The 19,305-nt window shown below is 52.6% G+C and overlaps 2 protein-coding genes across 8 annotated transcripts in view; one reads left to right on the top strand and one right to left on the bottom strand.

Annotated features, from left to right (window-relative positions):
* Positions 1-1,588: 1,588 nt before the first annotated feature.
* ETV7 (ETS variant transcription factor 7) lies at positions 1,589-19,176 on the bottom strand. Of its 6 annotated transcripts, none has more exons than XM_066983148.1 (13): positions 18,514-18,649; positions 17,625-17,660; positions 15,980-16,091; positions 15,561-15,725; positions 15,179-15,286; positions 14,313-14,504; positions 13,311-13,453; positions 12,858-12,958; positions 4,819-5,540; positions 3,951-4,088; positions 3,500-3,561; positions 2,972-3,235; positions 1,589-2,098 (listed from the first exon to the last, which is right to left on the bottom strand). In XM_066983148.1, the coding sequence occupies exons 4-13, from the start codon at positions 15,622-15,624 to the stop codon at positions 2,051-2,053; spliced, it is 1,842 nt and encodes a 613-aa protein (XP_066839249.1). In that variant the 5' UTR covers positions 15,625-15,725; positions 15,980-16,091; positions 17,625-17,660; positions 18,514-18,649; the 3' UTR covers positions 1,589-2,050. The 6 variants fall into 6 exon arrangements, with proteins under 6 accessions (XP_066839249.1, XP_047910471.1, XP_047910473.1 ...); XM_048054514.2 differs by having other exon boundaries at positions 3,951-4,085; positions 18,039-18,623; XM_048054516.2 differs by having other exon boundaries at positions 18,039-18,622.
* KCTD20 (potassium channel tetramerization domain containing 20) overlaps positions 18,640-19,305 on the top strand; it is a 28,292-nt gene continuing 27,626 nt past the window's right edge. The window contains exon 1 of one of the 2 annotated variants that reach the window (XM_066983150.1): positions 18,640-18,763. The gene's annotated coding sequence lies outside the window, so the exon portion shown is untranslated. Of the gene's footprint in view, positions 18,764-19,125; positions 19,239-19,305 lie in introns of those variants that run through there. The other variant, XM_066983151.1, reaches the window with a different exon arrangement.

Below are 19,305 nucleotides of genomic sequence, written 5' to 3'. Positions count from 1 at the left end.
CAGCGTTTGCCTGGGCAGGATCAGTGCCCAGATGGCCAATGCCCATGATCCCAGGGATTTTCAGGAGAAGCGAATGCCTTAGCTTTTTGAGACCATAGCAGGGAGTTTAGGGTAGGATGAACGTAATACCCAGAGCTGGAAACTGTTCAAAACTCCAGGGGTAATAACTTGTCCTGCTCTAATACCTTCTTTAATATCTTCAGTGGCCACAGGCAAGCAGCGTCCGTAATTTTTAACCAAGAGATTAAACAAAGATGCCGAAGTCACTTGGGAGAAGAGACATGGGCTACACAAGCCACTCCTGTCTTCATTCTGCCTTGTCCTTGATTGGGATTTGGTTATTTGGGACCACAAGCCTGTTGTGCTTGGGGCTGAGAAGGTTTCACTCCTTGTTTCCCTGGCACCACAGCCCCAGCAATTCCAGGAGGAGGAGATTTGGTTCATCTGACATCAGGAAAAGCACAGGAAAAGTGAACGGGAGAGGGAATTCATTTTTCTTGACGGCATTTTGCCTGCTGGGCACATCCCACATGCTGAGGTGATGTCCTCTGGGAAGCCAGAGTGGATACGAAACCCACTCCTGCTCCACGCAAATACAAACCACGCCCGGCCGCGGGTGCAAAGCAAACAGGGGCACTGCGGCTCCTCCCGCCAGCCCCGCTGCGTCCCTGGTACCAGCTCACCCCAGGCACAGCCTCGGCACCGCCCCAGGCGCTGGGTGCCAGGCAGGTGACGGTCTGCAAACAGGCGAGAGCAGTTTCGGTTTCTCCGGCAGTAAATGTCACCCCAGGCTGGTTCCTGGCCAAAAGGAAACACGGCGCTGGCAACACTGGGCAGCGGGATTTGGCTGTTCTTCGAAATGTTTCCTTCGAGGCTTTGCAAGCAGGGGAATGGGACACGCAAGGCGGAGGGCTGCTTCCCTCTTGCAAGGACTCTGCTTCCCCAGATAGTTCTAGCTGGGGTTTTACAAGGACGGAGAAGAGCAGCTACCCCAGGAGAGGAGGGTAAGTGGGGGGTGCTGGTGGGAGCCCATGCAGGACCATCCCCCAGCATGGCACTGACCCCAACCACGGCTACCACCTTCAACCCACCAGTGTCCCACCGCTTGCACACTGCCAGCCCCCGGATTTTGTCCCCTTCACCCCAGGATGGGTCTGAGCCTAGCATGGAGATGCTGCTGCCATTCCCACCACCCAGAGCACCAGCACTCCCGGCTCCAAGCCAAGTGCACTGCCTTAATCCAGGTCCCTGCTTAGGGGTCTGGGCAAAGATTAACTGGGAACATTCCCCCTGATTAGGGTTTAATCTCTTAGACATTTCACATCTTCTTAGACATCATAGGTGAGACCCCAGCAGCTGTAAATCCCTTAGTCCTCAAGGGAGCTACAACAAGTGCAGTTTCTGGGCCACTTGGAACAAGCTTTACCCAGGTCCTGGTGTCAGATCAATCTGCTTTTGTAATTAAATCTCCTTTTTCTGGAAAGGGAATGGCCATAAATAGACAAAAGGGGAGGAGCGCACCATGTATCTGCTGTAAAACTCGAATTATGTCACTCTGAGTGGCTTGAAAGAAGCAGCTCACAACAGCTATAGCAAAGCAAACTTTATTTCATGTATAGCACATCTCCCACAGCCTTTAGACAAGCCTGGCCGTCACATGGGGACCAATTTATTTGCCTTTTATGTTTTTGTTTTCTGAACAGGACCCATGGCAGAAACTATAGAAATTATATTGTACATTCACAGATAAGTATAGAAAAGTAGGTAAATAAATACACATACACACACATGAACAAACCCTGAGGTTCAACACGTGAATTTATGAGGGCCAAAATGGAAGTATAGGGCAATCTCAGACATTTGGGCTTGACAGACTAGGTTGCCCTCAGATCTGCTGGTTTAATCACTTCATGCTACGGTGGCAATTGCTGTGGTTTTCCTTCGCAGATTTTAATTTCATGGCCCATGAAATCATACCACATCCAGGCCACCCACAGGGACTGTCCCCCGTCGTTACTGTGCACCCTTCAGTTCACAGGCACAGCCGGTGTCAGTCCGGGCTCTCACAATTGTCTGTGCTGAACTTTGTTCTGTCCTGCTGAGACAGAAGGAAACTTCTGTGAGGTCCCATCCCAAACCAAGCCCATGCTACTGTTCTCCTCTGTGGGTCAAGGAGGAATTTTCCCTGCACAGTCAAGGAGGAAAGTTGTGGTTATCCCAGATCACAGCAATGTGGTGCGCTATAGGCACCCCCTGGCTGCAGAGGTGCAGCAGGCAGAGAGCAAATCGCAGCCTCATAGACCAGCCCAGGTTGGAAGGGACCTCAAAAGATCACTGGATCCAACCTTCTGTGGGGAAAGGAAGCCTCGATGAGATTATCCAGCACCCTGTCCAACAGCACCTTGAAACCCGCCAATGACGAGGCCTCCGCTACGTCCCTGTGGAGGCTGTGCCACTGACTGGTTGTTCTCACTGAAAAATTACTTTCATATAAAAATACAAAACTTCTCCCACTGCAACTTATACTCATCACCCCTTGTCTTCTCCATGTGACTCCTTGTCAAAAGAGAGCCATCCTACAAAGGTAGCTACATTTCAAGTATTGGCATACAGTGATGAGCCCCCCTCACGAGCCTTCTCTTCTCTGGGGTGAAAAGACCCAACTCCTTCATGCCTTCCTCTCAGGGCAGGTTCTCCAGCCCTTTGATCCTCTCCATGGGCCACATTGAAGAAAGACTGTCCTGCAGGACTTCCAGCCTCCAGGAGCCTGTCCCAAAGCCCCTCCACCCCTGCGTGGGGCACACGCTGTCCCCACACCCACACTAGCAGCACAGGGCAAAAACCAGCACCCTGTCACCCCCAGCAAAATCCATTTTGCCTGCCACCCACTTGCTTTGTCCATCACATTCAAATCCCAGCCCTTGCCCTAACTTGTTGCTGGCAGTTCAACCCCAGCCTCGCTTCTCCTTACCTGGAGGATCTTGCTGTAGGACAGGGGTGCAAATGAGTCTTCCAGATAGCGGGTGCCAAAGCCCATGATCCTGTTCACTGCCTGGTTACAGATGCCGGCCACCTTGGCGGTGAGGTGTACTGCAAAGGCAAACTGGATTTCTTGGGGGTTGACGTTGGGCCGGGTGGCTGTCATCTCCTTGCGGACGTAGGCATCAGCCAGGTTCTTGAAGGAGCTGTAGGACATGTCTCTGAAGAACATCTGCAGCCGTGCATCTTCCTTTACCTGTTTAAGAAGCAAACAAATGCACACATTAAGAACAAATAACCTGGTGTGTCATTAGGTTGATGCCTTCACATCTCACTAAGACTGCAGATGAGAGAGGACAGACGGGCAGACATGATCACACCCAGTCGGGGAATTAAGAGGTGCCATTTCCTTGATTTTACTGAGCATTTCCCTGCACCAGGGAAACGTTGCACCATTTTAGAGCAGTGATCAGCCCAAATTCTCCCAGCTCTATCCAGCTGACCGCAGTTCCCTTCTCACCTTTCTGTCCAGCTCATCTCCGGCACTCTGGAGCAGGGCCACGATTTTCCTGATGGCTTCATCTGTAGAGAGAACACAGTCACTCCCTTGTTACCTCCAGCCCTGTGGCTGATCACCACGCCTGGATGTTCTCAGGGCAGTGCAGCTTTTTAGCCCGTCTGAAAAAACTTCCCAAGCAAAGCGTATCATCCTCCAGCCCTGGAAAGCCCATTTCAGCCTACAGCTGAATGCCTTGCTTTCCTCAGTCAGGAAAAACACCCCTCTGCCTTTGAATCTTTCCCTCCCCAGATCAAGCCCTGCTGCTGACAATCCCCACAGTGGGTTCATACGACTCTTTGGGTTGTATTAACTGCTGAGGCGAGACTGAAGCGGGGCTTGGGTCCCATTCAGGCTCCTCACGGGGACAAATCCCATGTTAGTGTTTTCTGTACATGCAAGGGGCAGCACTCACCAACCCCGTCGGCACTGCCCGACCTCGGCAGCTGCTCGCCCCCGCACTCCCTGCTGCTCTGGCTCTCGCTGCCTTGCACAATCAGCCCAATCTCCTCTGAGACGCGCGTGTAGTAACCATCCGGCTGCTCTGCCTCTGCTGGAAGAAGAACACATGTTCAGAATCAGGGATTTTTCTCGGCCAAGTCACTAACTGATGGAAAGGGGAACACAGACGCTGCTGGCGCGGTGCCTGTGTCCACGCCAGGTCAGCACACGCTACTGTGAACCACGCGCTGTGTTCCCTGAACCGTAGCCGAGCTTCTGCAACGGCCCCAAACCAACCAGGCTTTCACAAAGATCCCCTGGCCAGCTTTGTGGGAAGGGCTCAGCATGGGGATGAGGGTGTCACTGCCACAGCAGCTCCCACCCTTCCCTGCAGCAAAGCAAAAGCAACAGGTGATAGCCCTTAGGTGGTTTCAGGTTCCATCTCTGGTTTCAAATGCAGATTTAAACTAAATCACGATATCCCTCATTCGCTACAGGGGGAAAACCTGCGCACAGATAAAAACTGTGTATGGATAAAACCTGCATACAGATAATCACTATGGAGCAGGTTGCAGTAACTGGCTGCACTCATGAGTCCCAGTAATGATGCAAGCTGGTGCACCTCACCCAGGGTCATCTTCAACATGGGCAAATTTGACCTGTTCCTGGGGCAGCACGTCAAGAGTGGAGCCCTGCAAATCCAGCCCCAATGCCCCATAAAGCAACACGTGGGCAATGCTTAGTAAGGATTAGGAACTAGCACTCCACACTCACTGTTGCTTTCCCCCCCCCAAAAGAAACAGCTGAGGTCCCATTGGTGAGGGCAAGGGGGGGGGTCCCACCTGGGGGGGCTGGTCCCTGGACATGCCGCAGGGGCAGGCAGCTGGGGCGCTTGGCCCTCGCCCCTGCTTCACCCCGCTCCTCCTCTGCGTGCTTCTTGAAGGAGAAAACCCTCTTGAGGCTGGGTCTCCTCCTGGGGGCTTTGCCCAGTGGTGGGGACATGCTTGAGTTGGCTCTGGGTCTCCTGGCTCCTTCTGTTTTACTGCTGTAAGGAGTTTTGGCATCTTTTTCCTTTGCTTTCTGTCCTGCATTTTCCTTCTGGTCCTCAGGGCTCTTCTTAAAGAGGAAATTTAAGAAGCTTTTGAACCAGGTGCGCTGGGTTTTGCCCTGGGAGGAGATTTTTGTGCTTTTCTTCTTGGTCTCCAGTTCCTCCTTAGAAGCCTCCCCAGGTGCTGACGCTTCGCTCTCCTCAAACAGAGCCTGTTCCAGCTCCAGCACCTTGGGTGCCTCTTCCTGGCCCTTCTTCAGGCTGAGCTTGGCACATGAATACTTGCAGAAGTCGCTCTCTGACCTTTGCAGCCCGACTGCCTTCCTCCCTCGCCCTCTGGCTCCCTCTTGAAGCCTTTCCTTTGCCGCCTGCGAGTTCTCGCAGCAGCTCAACGAGCGCCTGACATAAATCTCCAGCACCTTCTTGGCCCCTTGCCTGTCCAGTGAGAGGATGGTCCTTGACGGCTGTCGCCCTGCGTCCCATGGCTGCTGCTCTGCAGCCAGAGCCTGCACCTTGCTGTGAAGGAAAACAACATTTTCAGCCTGGTTTTGCGGTCAGGTTGAACATGATGGAAATCATCACTGTTTTGGCTACGACTGCAATCCAAGAATGCTTTGGGTGTCCAAGGGTTCTTCTGTTCCAGCTAAATGATCAACCCCTTTTACAGTTGTTATCTAAGTGCTGTTTATGTAGACTGCACACTTGAGGTTTTATGATGGGCTTATAGACACTGCTAATCAAGGAAGTGAAACTGCATGGAAGGAAGGATAAGCTTAGCAGGTCCCAGAGGGGCTGCCAGGTTTGCACGGGTGTAATCCAGATACCATGCTGCTGCATCTTCCCATTGCAACATATCACCATACTATAACAAAAAAATTAAACAACCTCTAAGCCCAGATCTTTGAGCATCTCCCTTTGAAGCAAGGGCTGCTAAAAAAATAAAACAGGACCAGCCACTCCTGTGCTTTGCGCTGGTTCTGCACCCTTCAGAGAACCAGACTCAAACCAGACTTTCCCCAGCTGAGTGGCACACGGAAATCCCACATGCTCAGCCCTACAAACCGCCCAGAGCTGCTCAGTGCAGATGAGCACACGTAATTCACAAGCACACCTGCCCACCGCAGGTTGGCCATTTTTTTGGATCAAGAAGACAATTTTCATTAATCCAAGGCAACACCAGAGCCAACCAACCACCCAAGCTAGCACCAGTAACAAATCATTCAGATAGATTTAATCACAGCAGAGCAACAACCCTGTTCTGCTTCGACTGATTCCAGCCCCTTGGCCACATCATTCTTTACTTGCTCTTTTGGTATTTACCTTTCCATCAGTATTTCTGTCCTTCTAGACATATGTCAAGACAAGCTCCGCAGCAGTGGGCACTAAGGGTGTTCAGGCTCCCTCGGGAGCTGCCTGTTTTATAGCCAGGCTGGTGACCGGCTGACTCAACCCTATTTTTAGCAGCCACTCAGGAGTGCGGCCGGCACTTCCAGGTGCGTGAGTTTCACCGGAGAGGAAAACAATTTCCTTCTGATAACCAGCAGCAAAACAGCATAAAACATTCATGTCACCTGGCATAAGCACTGGCCTTTGAAACCAGCTATCTGAGCCAGCCGTTTGCTGGATTTCACTTGTTTATTGCTTTTATTTTTCTTGTGTGTGATGGCCTATAAGGGCTTTTCCAGGTTGTTTCTGTAAGGAGAAGCCACGACTTTTTCAGGGAAATGGAGGCTTAATACAGCAACCAGATCTCCCCAGTCACACCCCAGGGAAGCGGACGTCATGGGCTCATGCATGAGTGCAGACACACTGGAGCACAATGCTAACAGGATGTCTCCAAATGCCAACCACGACCAGGCTGCAGTGTCCTTGAAACCCACCCTGGGGTTCTTCAGACAGCCTGCTTGCCTACCCTAAAAAATGAAACAGGACCTGCTTTGTGATCCAAACACTTCACACCCACCTCACTCCCTGTCAGCCTTGTCCAGGGACAGAGCATCTCCCGGAGTGAAGCTGCAAGGCACAGCTCTGCACCTTCAGTATCCACCAGCCCCCAGGACAAAAAAAATCTTCAGTCTTGGTTGCACCAGATCCGCCTGTGCCCGTTGCTCCCTCCTGCAGGCTGCTGCCTGCCATCCTCACTGCTGTTTTGCCATCTGATGGCAATATTTCGCACTGCAGCTTACCGCAATGGTGCCGCACGTGGATGCATTTGCTGGGAGGTGGCAGTGACCTGCGTGACTGCTAGCACTTTGACTTTGGAAAATCCCACGGCGAGATTTCCGTGTGAGCAATGCTTTGTTTTCTCCAACTTTCAGCTAAAGTAATATGCTGTCCTGGTCTGACAGTCTCAATGGTCTTTTTGATAACTGATTCAGCTTGAAATTCAGTGGGTCCAGGATTATTCTCCTTGGTTTTCTTTCTACAAACTTTCTGGGCCATAATTTCTTATTGCTTGAAGAGACGCAGCCACTTCCCTCCTTTTCTCCTTAGCCTACACTGATGATTCAGCCTGGCATTCATTAGGAAATACCCAGCTCTGTTTTTCAGCATCAACATCTACTGCTGATAAATAATTAATCAGCCCACCAGGAACCCCATGGCGTATGACCACAATGGCTGAGAAGGACTTTCACAACCAATTTAGTTTGCTTTTTCTGCAACATCCCCATAACAAACAGCCACATCTACTCTGGCAATGGAGCACAGTTTGGCCATCTTCTTTTTGGAGCTGCCGGAGATCACCCTAGGCTGAATCTAAATGCTGGCCCCACCAGAAGTCCTGGTCAGGACTTCTCCTGACTAAATGGGGAATCATCACTGACTTACGACCTCTTACAAGCTTTTCGTCTTTGTACCTGCATTCCTGAACACATCCTGGAGATGGGCCACCCAAAGCAACTTTAGGGAAAATATGGACCTGAACTGTGATTCAGGAACCAGACCTTTATGCAAGTTCAGGCCCCTTCTGAGACTTAGGACATGCTTAAAACAAATGGGACAGAGGCATATGAAAGAGATGTTTGCAAGAAATGTGAGACAAATCAAAAGCCCATTCCCAGAATTGACAGGAAAAATCTTAATGTCTGGATCCAAATTTGTCCACTTTTCTCACCAAAACCAGGAGAGAATTATGAATGGTCACATCATGGAGGGAGTGTGCAATGCTGGGGTTGGTATGGAGATACAGCAGGAAGGAAACTGGATCATTTACTAGAATAGAATAGAACAGAACTGAACAGAACAGAACAGTATAGTTCAGCTGGAAGGGACCTACGAAGATCATCTGGTCCAACTGCCTGACCTCTTCAGGGCTAACCAAAAGTTAAAGCATGTTATTAAGGGCATTACCAAAATGCCTCTCAAACACTGTCTGGCATGGGGCATCAACTGCCTTGCCAAGAAGCCTGCTCCAGTGTTCGACTGCCCTCACAGTAAAGAAATTTCTCCCAATGTCCAGTTTGAACGTCTCCCGGCGCAGCTCTGTGCTGTTCCCCTGCATCCCGCCAGCGCCGACCAGGGAGCAGGGACCAGCGCCTCGCTCTGCGCCTCCCCTCCCCAGGGAGAGGCAGAGAGCACTGAGACCGCCTCTTGGCCTCCTTTTCTCCAGACCAGACAACCCGAACGCCCCCAGCCTCTCCTCACAGCACATGCCTTCCAGCCCTTGTACCAGCCTCATTGCTCTCCCCTGGACACTTTCAAGGACCTTAACATCCTTTTTACACTGTGCACCTCAAAACTGCACCCAATATTCAAGGTGAGGCTGAACCAACATTAAAACGAAGGAAACGTATTCCTGAGGTGAAACTGCAGGGTGCTGAGGGTTACAATGTGCTCAGGAAATAAACCCCCCGAATTTCTTGGCAACAAGACAAACAGAGGCCACAGCTGGGGAGGCTGAGGCTGGACATCAGAAAGAGCCTCCTCTGCAAGAGCTGTCCCACCTTCACACGGGTACCCCTGAGGGGTGGGGGATCACCGACCTTGGAGGTCTTCAACATTTGGATAGACAAAAGCATGGGTGACCCAACCAGGTGTTGGTGGCAGCTGTGTTTTAAGCGTGAGGACGGCCCATAGACCACAAAGGTCCCTCTGAGCCACAACTAACCGCCTGGGCACAGAGACATCTGCAGCTTCGGACCTGAACCAAGAAGTGAGTGCTGAAGGCAGCCACCTCTCCCCACACAGGCCATAGCTGGAAAAAGGACACAGCCAGCGCGTGGCACCCTCGTGGCCTCAGTGGAAGCCTCTCAGCCCAGTTGTGCAGTGCCTCTAGCCCAAGAGGTTGGTGGGCACCAAAGCTGGTGTGGGACACCCAGCTGTGTGTCACCACCCCTGAACTACAGCCACAGCTGAAGTCTCCGACTCGTGCACTCTCCCTCCCCACACGCCCACATCGAACAGCCCCAGCACAAGCAGCAGTTACAGGGCTGTTAACCAAAAGGGATGGGTCCTGTTCCAGGAAAGCAGTGTGCTTACAGTCATCCCACCTCTGCTTACCGCAGGAAGAAGAGCAGCGGCCACATGCTCTAGGATGGACGGACACAAGCAATTCCTGGAAGCTGAGAAGGAGCTTGTCATTGCAAAAGTGCCCTTTGCTTTTTGCTTTCCAAGATCACTCCAGCATGTTGTGTGCATTTGGCAGCTTCCCAGGTTTTAGAGGAAATCCCCGTCCAAGTCCAACACGATCCTTAGTCATCACTGGAGGAACAGGTGAAAAGCAGCAACACGCATGCTCCCTGTGAGCACAGCACAAGCACTGGGGTCACCACCAGTTCCAACAAAGCCACCCACACAAGCTTGAGAAGCAATGGGCTGCTTGGGAGTCGTCAGGTCTGTTTTCATAGCAAGAAAGTGGGTGGGATGTCATGTTAGGAGAAAAATCAGGAAAAATGCACCCAGGAGTGACACATAGCTAGGATGGGACGGTTTCCAGGGAACGAAGTCTGCTCTCCTACAAAAGCTGTCCCTCATAGGTGGGCAGACCTTACACTGACTCTCTGCTGGGTTTTACGCCAAGACCTGGTTTTAGGCTTCACTGAGACAAAACACCGCCTCTGTGCAAGGATGTGTGAGCTTCGGGTGCTTCACTACACCTTCCTGGGGTGGCACACCCCCGGGCAGCAGCTTGGCTGGTGCTGGATGATCTCCAGCCCTTGCTCCTAGCAGAGATTTTGGCATCACTTCCTAGCTAGCACCTCCCAAAGGCAGTGAGGCTAACACTTCTTTACCCCAACAGAGCTCCTCATTTCCTCCTCTGCCATTGTTTGACTTGTGTTTTGCTGACAAGCTACTGAATTTTCCGGAAGTGAAACTTTGCAGGCAGTGTATCTGGAGGTGTGTTGTGCTGGAGCAGGGATGTTTTGCCAACCAGCCGCTGCATGTCCCACCACTGTCTCCTGCTGGATGCAACCCACCAGCATCTTCAGGTTTCAGTTAATGGAGATACTTAGGAGGAGTACCACCAATTTACAGCAAAAAGGGCTGTGGTTTCAGGATGGCAACAAATACCTTTGGTGGAAAACTCAGTCACAAAGCTGTTAGTTCCCAGACCCACTGACAAGCACTCCTGCCCCAAAAATGGTACCAATGCAGCTCCGAGATGGCAGCCTAGACGTGGCAGCCAGAGGAATGATGCAAGGCAGCAGGATTATTTCTGCACTGGTGCAAGACAGGTGTTGGAAGGAACTCACCTTTTCCTAGCATTGTGTTCTGTGGCTGATACTTCACAGTGTGTCTCTGTGCTTGTCCACACAGCTATAAAACACCATGTGTTGGTGCAGTGTTCACCCAAGAGCTGCTGCACGCCATGCTGGGGGCTGCCAAGCTCAGGGACAAACCCAGGTGTCCACAGGAGCCAGTTACTTGCAGTCTGCTCATAGAGCTGGTTTTCTGGGTAAATGGGGGAGGCCTGCGTTTCTCAGTTTCAGAACTTCAACCAGAAAGATGCAGTATTTTCAACCATGCAGAGTCACAGGATTGTATCTCCTCAACTGAAAGCAATCTGAAACTATCACTGGATAATTTCAGATTTAAAAATGCATGCACATTGCTCCTTCCAGCACTCAGCAACAGTACCTGGGGTTGCAGGTATTCCTGCTTCATTCTCAAAGTAAATAACGTCTGACAATAAATGTGATCATGTACATTACTGGCCTGTTTCTTGTCACATTATTTAGTCAGCTAATTACAAAAAGCATTATTAAATGGAGGGAAAGAGTTAAAGGGAGTTAAAACAAGACACAGTGCACAGCCTGAAGTTCCAACCAGGCCGGATCCAGACAGATGCTTCAGCACATTCCCACCCTTAATCACAGGAGTGGCTCCACAGGAGGCAGATTACAACGTACAGCATATCTGCAAGGTAAGTCTGATCTCAAATCAAGGGAACATCTCAGATTCAGAGCAGCACGTCCACATTCAGGGCCACCACTTGCTTTGGCAGATGTTCAACCCAGAGCGCATGCTCTGGTGCTCTCTGCTTGGCACATCTCGCTGCAACAACCAAGCAGTCTTTAGCAGCAAGTTTGGACCTTAAAGACGACCATCAAGATTTACAGAACAAAAATATCATGGTCCCTGCTAGAGGAGGAAGAAGCAGTGAGCAGAAGACCAGCACACACATTCACCTGTGCTTTCTGGGCTTGGGGATACTTTTTGGGTGTGTTTTGCTGGTGAAGCTCCAAAGATATCACAGCTATGGCTCAGGGCAGGTTTTGAAATCCAGGACCACCTCTGTGGCCTTCTGTCCAGGAGGGCAGGAGATGCTGGTTCTCCCCAGCAGAGAACAAGTCCCTCTGCAAAGCACTGCAAATGCAACCTTCAAAGACTTCCTATGATGAAACCTCCAGTGGGTCTTCTTTGAGATCCTCATGGTCCTCATTCTCCAGCTGCTCCAGTTTGCTGGATTTCTCATGGACAATCTCCCCAGGAGTCTTCAGAAATCTGAAATCCATTTTAGTTGTTTTAAGTGCATGTCCAAACCAGGCTGTAAATGTTGGAGTCCTTGCCCTCACCAGCTGAGCTCTGGAGCTTACTGAAGGGTGTCTGACATCCCCAAGACAGCTCTTGCTTTGCCCTCAGGACGCATGGAGCCCACAGAGGCAAAGCGCAGCACACATCAGCCTAGCACTGGCATTTTAAGCTCAGGATAGTCCCAGAGAAGCAGCCAGCACTGAAAACGGGAGGCTCCTGACTTATTTCCACCTCTTCTGTTCAGAGGTGAACTTCAGACCCGATGTCAATGGGGAACAGGAGGGACATGTCCAGCTCAGATGGGCTCAGGGACATTTCCACCAGCACTAACTGGACCCCACTGAGGACAGCAGATGGAGCTCATCCCTGGGCAGATCGCTGGCCCACGGGGAGCAGATCAGATGGGATCCGGATCACAAGCATCCCAGCTCCCCACTTGTACAGGACACAGCCTGGATGCAAACCTGCCAGGGTGTTGCATTTGCAGGGGTGGATATAAAGAAAGAAATCAAAAAGTAACCACTGAGGTTTTACAAAATCAAAACCAGCCCAAGCTTTTTATCTCAACATGAAGGCCATTTCCAGTTCTCAGATAGATGCACACAGCTGCTGTTGGATGCCTGCATGCACAGCAGCATGAGGCTGTGCTGGGACCAGCCCTGATTTCCCCTCCAGCACCATAAACCCAGAGGACAGCCCACATTCCCATGCTTTTCCCCAAACATACAGCAAAGATGCTTCAACTTCAGCTCAGCTCTGGACCGTCAAGAATCCAGAGAGATGAAGCAGCTGCCAACATCTGGAGCCCTGCACCTTCCTATGCCCCATTTACACTGTTTCTCTGATCTGTTTTCTCACCTGAACAGCAGCTTCTGCCCCGGCTCCTTTCTGATGATGTTAAGTTTGTAGTAATGCCTGAGTGCTCGCGACATCTTTTCATACGTCATGTTCATCCGATTCTGGAAGGAGAAAGAACTGGGGAGGTTGAGTAAAAGCAAGCACCAACACCTGCCTTGAATCTGTCTCAGGAGGAACAAGTGTGGGACATTCAAGGTGGTTTCTTGCGCATTGCAAGCATTAGCATGGGTCTCTAACCCAAGTTTGCTTCCAGCCCTGCAGCTACCATGATTTGCTTTTCAGAGGATGATAACATCTCCCCCTTTAATGACCAGGAGGTTGGTGTCCCTCTGTAGCCCTGTGCCTGCTCTCTGTCTCATCCTCCCCAGTCCCTATGCCATTGGCTGGGAAGACCAGGTCAGGAAGGTGACAAGAAATTCCAGAAATGACAAGTTTGTTCTCAACTGCATTTACCTTGTGGTTCCCCCAGAGCTGGGCAAGTCCATTTGGGTTAACAATGCGGAAGACCTTGGCTTCCTTGTCTTCCCACTTGATGTAGGGCATATAGCGGCTGTCAGAGAGGAGCTGGTATACGTAATCCCACAGTAACCTGCAATCTGAGAGGTGGCACACAAGAAACAGTCACAAAGCTCACACTAAGGCACCTGTGCTCCAGTGGAGGTCGGTCAGCAACAGGACATTAGCAATAATAGTAAATTATGTATAAACATGTTAGCAATGATAGTAATTACAAGAAGAGCCCAGAGCTCATGTACAGCACTTTTATTGCTTTTCAGGTACTGAGGTACTGAGAGATGCACACTGTACTCAGCTTCGGTGAGGCTGCACCTTGAGCACTGTGTTCAGTTTCAGGTCCCTCACTAAAAGAAGGACATCGAGGCCTTGGAACGTGTCCAGAGAAGGGCAACAAAACTGATGAGGGGTCTGGAGCACAAGTCTTATGGAGAGCGGCTGAGAGAGCTGGGGTTGTTTAGTCTGGAGAAGAGGAGGCTCAGGGGAGACCTCTTTGCACTCTACAACTTCCTGCAGGGAGGTTGTGATGAGGAGGGGGTTGGCCTCTTCTCTCAGATAACTAATGATAGGACTGCAGGAAATGGCCACAAGTTGTGCCTGGGGAGATTTAGACTAGCTATCAGGAAAAACTTTTTCTCTCCAAGAGTGGTCAGGCTCTGGAATGGCCTGCCCAGGGAGGTGGTGGATTCACCATCCCTCGTGGCGTTCAGGAAGTGCCTGGACAAGGTGCTACGAGATATGATTTAATAGCTTAGTGGGCAGTATTGGTGATAGGAGGACGGTTGGACTATATGATCTTATAGGTCCTTTCCAACCTCATGTTTCTATGATTCTACGATTCACACACTGACACATGGAATAAATAGAAGGGAGACAGATGGGCAGACAGGATGAAGCACAGTCTCATTTTCCCAAGGAACGAGGCAAAAAAATCATATTCACCTGCAATTTTCCCATCCACTGGTGCTGACAGGGCTGTAGGAAATGAGCAGATAGAATCTGCCCTGCAGCTGCCCTCAGAGTTGTGATGGGAGAGGTTCAGGGGCTCCTCACAGCTGCGGGATGAGGACAGCTCTGTGTGGCCCAGGCAGGATGAAAGAGCAGCCGGGGCAGCCTCCACACCACAGTCCATCCCTTCAAGAGAAAAACCCATGCTACATTATGGTGGGTTCCAGAAAGTCTTTCAAAGGCCTGAAACAGGCAGGGAGGGCAAGCCTGGGGATGACCTGGGTCAGCTGTCAGCCCAGGCACCAGCCCAGCTGGATAAGGCAGGCGCTAACAGAAGACCAATGCTTTTCCAAGGCAGAAGCAATAGCAGAATGAGCAGAAGCTCCAGTGAGATTAGAGGAGGTGCCAGGTGCAATGAAGGCAGGACGTACATTCCTTAAAGGAGAAGAAAAGCTAAAATAAAGGAGTACACTGGAGGACAAGCATATGGCTCTCTTTGAAACTGACCCCACCTAGCTACTGACCCCACCAAACCAGACCCTAACCTGCTGACAGACTCCCTACCCTGGCCATGGCCTTATGTGGTCACCACAGACTCACCTAGTGACCACCAAACCTAGTTCTGACCTGTAAATTGATCTCAGACCCACTTGTTCACTGTGAATTTTCTTGATGACCTGGATTTTGTCGGAGCTAGCTGCTATCATCACGTATGTCCTACTTGCCTTGCTTAGGTACAGTGGGATGGGTTCAGCTGGCTGAGCTTCAAACCCCAGATGTGTGCTGATGTGACACCCAAAACGTTCCTGGTAGCTGAGGGAAGGCATTGCTTCATAGACAGCCACCATTCTCCATCATACCTTCCTCTGTGATCCTGGCATCTTGGAAAGGTGAGTTCAGCAAAGGGCTGCACACCAGAGCTCTTCTTTGAGTCTTAATGTACTGGAGTAATTCATATAACACATCACCTGCAGGGAAGGAAAGTGAGCTCAGATGATCTTATTTTATAGTAGGGACTCTCTCATGTAATATTGTTGCTTATATTTCTGCAGTACTTGCAGAGTAAGATGTTATTCCCCATCCCAAAGAATTTGCAGTCTATCTAGTTAAAGGAAAGAGCTTTTTCTTTGTCTCCAGCACCCAACTGGCCACACAGAGCTAACACCAGCTCTGCCAGCAACCATTCAGCCCACCTCAGCCTGTGCTGTACTCAGTCCTCATTCACACCCTTCTTCATCTGACCTGAGCTAGGAGCTCGGTATCTGAAGTCGTCTTTGGTAAGGATGCACAGGGCTTTGCCATTCATTTCAAACTTGCTTTCTTCGGTTTGTCGAAGGGAATACTCTTTCTCTGCCCATCTGAGCCAGTGGATGACATCGTCCTTGCTCCACAGTGAGGGCTGGATTCCTGAAACAAGGGGCAGTCCCATCCTCAAAACTGGTGAGGGGCAGTGTGGAACACACATCTTCTCCATCACCAAACATCCCCTCTAACATGGACCAAAATACCCCAAAGGAAATGAACCTGGAGGGCTGGCCCATCTTATATCCCAGCCTAGACAGCAGGGATATAGACAGTGGGATGCCACGGCTGCGCCCTCCGTGTCCCACCCTGTGGGAGCTCCCTTGTAAGCAGGGTCGACTTGCCCAAGAGCTACTCACTCAGCCTGCCTGGTAGCCTGAAGATTTCCCCTTCGCTGATGGGCGTGTGTCTGGCCTGGGGTGGTAATGAAGCTGTAACAACCGAGCTGGAAGAACCAACTGTCACCTTACCCTGGGGAAAAGAGATTAAACACATCACTGGGTGGAAATTCCCAGCTGTCCTGCTTTTGCTTTGGAAAGACCTCCACCATGGCAAACACTGCTCAGATTCATCAACCAGGATGAATCTCTGGTTGCCCAAGACAGTGTTAGAAGCCAGAGACCCCCTTCCTCTTTCTCCCCTTCCTTTCTTTTTTTAGCAGAAAGACGTGTCCTCATCCAGGCTGCAAGTGTGGGCTCCCAGCCACCCTCTGACCCGTGGCTGCAGGGAAGCAGATGAAGCCACGACTGGCAGACCTTCCTCTGATGCTCACCGGATGCCCGCAGTTTTAGGACAGTACTTCAGTCCTTTAGAGTTGCAAAAATAAAGCTTAGGTTTTTGTCTTGAAAATGCCTTATGAACAGATCTCTTATTTTTTTCCCTAGTTGTCATGCGGACATCAGTGGAAATAGCCACCTCATTGGGAGACAACCGTTCATCTTGCTCTCCTGCTGTCAAGTTCCAGCCCTCTCAGCTGCTCATCAGGGAGCCCCCCAGCCTCTCTGAGAGCTGAGACGCTCCCGGAGCCCTCAGAAATAGTCAGCACTGAAGGGAAAGGCAGCCCCAGCACCTCTGCAGGGCTGGGGAGGTGGCATTGCCCCCACGCTGCCCTCACACTTCCATTCGGGAAACTCCGGTCCTGCTTTCAGCTCTGTCTGCATCTTGAAATATTAGTGGCAGCCAAGCAGATAATGTTTCCCCTTAAAAGTCTATTAACATGAATCCCAGCAATTGCTCAGCATCATTCTCTGGAAAATTAACAATTTTGCTTGCAAATGTAATTTTCTGAAGCGGTTGCCTACTCTGGGCGCTTCAGTACCCCCTCAGGCAGATTTTCAGAGGTGCATAAAGCAGCTGCTTTGTAAAGGAGCTGAGCCCCCGGAAAACCAGGGGTGGAGAAAATCCCAGGGCGTACTGAAAGTAGGCAGTGGTGCTTGGGCACATCTTAACTGCGAAGCTAACCGCAAAGCAGAAGCACGGGGGACAGGAGCCGAGCGCCCTGTCCCTCCCAGGGCAATGGTGCCTGGGTCACACCAAGGTGCCTGGAACAGCTGGAGATTCCCCAGGTTCTTTCTACTGACAGAGTGCTTCGTATTTTGGCATTGTCAACAGATGACTATGAGGAACTAGGTTAACTGCTCAGTCTTTTTATGAAAAAGATGAAAAAGAGCTGAATCACTCCAAAACTTGATCTCAGAGGGTGATGGTGTTTTCCTCACCAGGACAAGCGTTAATTTTTCTGATAGTGGTGAAATAAATCGCCGCTAGCTGTTGGTCTTAGCAAAGCAAGAAGTTGTATGATATTATATGAGGAAAACAGAGAAAAAACAGTGAAGATTCTGAAGAAGCTTTATAGCAATGCAAACCGTTTCGGATTCATTATAAGCAATAAGCTACAAAAAAAATAAAAGCGAAAGAAATTAGCCGTGCATTTTGTCTAGAGCTGCCTGAAAAAGCTATTTTAGTTTTCTCTCATTGGCATCGTTCTATTACAACGAAATTTACCGGAAAAAAATCACGTGCTTGATACTTCTCTTGCTCCTAAAGATATCGAGGGCAGAAGAGACACATTCTTATATTTTATTACTTTGCGCCGATTCTTTAATATTGCTGGTTTGGCGGTATTTTTTTCCTGCTTAGCTGTTTTCAAGCGTATTTCTGAGATGGTATTTGTGTGCTTCGAGAGGAAATATCGTTCTCGGAGGTTTCAAAGCGGGAACCCAGGAGAAGAGTGGTGCAAAGCAGCCCCAGGTGCGCAGGAGCAGCACCCAGAGCGGTGCCGGCCGGCAGCGACCGAGTGGCTCCGCCGCTCCGGCCTCTGCCCGGTGCGGGGGGGAGAGGGGGGGTCTCCGCCGGGCCTTCAGGTGCCCCTCAGCCCCAGCGGCGAGCTCGGGGGGAGCGGGGGCTGCGGGCACTTACCTGCATCCCCGCTGCCGCCGGCTCGCCGCTCCCCGTGGCGGTGCTGGGCGCTGCCCCGGTGCCCCCGCGGCTCGGCGCTGCCCCGGCCCCGACGCCCCCCGGTGCCCGGCGCGGGCGGGTCGCGCTGCTGCGGCCGCTGCGGCTTCGGCGCGATCTTTCCGGGAAACGAAATCGAAACGAGCCGGAGCGCCGGGAGGCCGGAGAGCGGCGGGGGCAGCGCCCAGGGCCGCGTTCCCCTCCCGCCCCCCCGGGCCATGTCCCCGCCACACCCGGGGGCTCCCACTCCGCCCCGGGAGAAAGTTCGGCTCCTGCCGCTGCCCCTGGGCCGGGCCAGTCCGTGCCGGCCCGTTAACGGCACTGAACAGCGCCGCAGGCAGCAACCGAGTCCCCAGGCTCCCCGTGTCCCTGGGGGCTCCCCGTGTCCCTGGGGGCTCCCCGTGTCCCCGTGCCCCCCCCCCGTGTCCCCGCTCTCGACCCGCAGCACGGCTCCGGGGAGGTCCGGAGGAGGCTTCCGGGGCGCCGGGCCGGGGGCAGCCCTCGTGCCCGCTTTTCCTTTCCTCCCCTCGGGGACCGCCTCCGACCTCGGCCGGGCCGGGCCGCGGTGGGGAGGGGAGGGCCGAGGGGCGCGCACCGCCCCGCGTGCACCGGCGGCGGCGGGGGCCCGCAGGCGGCCAGGCCCCGCCTCCAGGCGGCGGAGGGGAGGGAGCGGCCTCGGCGGGGACGCGGTGAGCGGGGTCGGGGGCGGCGGGTCGGGGGGCTGCGGGGGGCCTTCCCGGGGCCCTGCGGGCGGCGGAGGGTCCCTCCCGCCCCTCTCGGGGCTTTTGGGGCCGGCTCGCGGGCCCGGGGGAGCCCGGCGCACGGTGGCGGCCTGCGCGTGCCCAGCGGGGCGCTGCTCGCTGGGGCTGCGCCTGGGGCCTGCGGCGGGGGCGGCCGCCGGGGGGCTGAGGGTGCCGGCCCGGCCCTGCCGAGCTGGAGGCCCGCGAGGCCTCCCCCGCGCAGCGCCTCACCGGGCCGGGGCCGCTCCCCGGGGGTAGCGCTGCGTCCCGGCCTCCGCCACGCGCTAGCCCGTTGCCCAGCGCTCCGCGGGGGCCTCGGGCCGTGCCCGGTGCCCGCTGGTGAAGCCGCTGCCCGTGCTCCCCCTGCGCTCCGGTGCCGGCTGGGCGCGGGGCCGTTGCCCGCGGGTCCCGGGGCTGTAGGCCGGTGCGTTATTATTGTTCTTGAGGCGTGCTTTTAGGCTTGAGTCTGCCTTCCCTTTCCTCTCTCCTTT

The sequence above is a fragment of the Anser cygnoides genome, chromosome 25, assembly GCF_040182565.1.
Source record: "Anser cygnoides isolate HZ-2024a breed goose chromosome 25, Taihu_goose_T2T_genome, whole genome shotgun sequence".
Classification (NCBI taxonomy): Eukaryota; Metazoa; Chordata; class Aves; order Anseriformes; family Anatidae; genus Anser; species Anser cygnoides.
Note: the sequence above shows the minus strand (reverse complement) of the source record. Positions and strands in the feature narration are given on the sequence as shown.

Excerpts from the sequence above, each read along its gene's own strand:
- ETV7 (XM_048054516.2), bottom strand. Across the intron at positions 15,287-15,560 it reads ATACCGAGCTCCTAGCTCAG|GTGATGTGTTATATGAATTA; the intron begins GTCAGATGAAGA and ends CCTTCCCTGCAG. Across the intron at positions 4,089-4,818 it reads CCAGGGACCAGCCCCCCCAG|CAGAGGCAGAGCAGCCGGAT; the intron begins GTGGGACCCCCC and ends TTCTTCTTCCAG.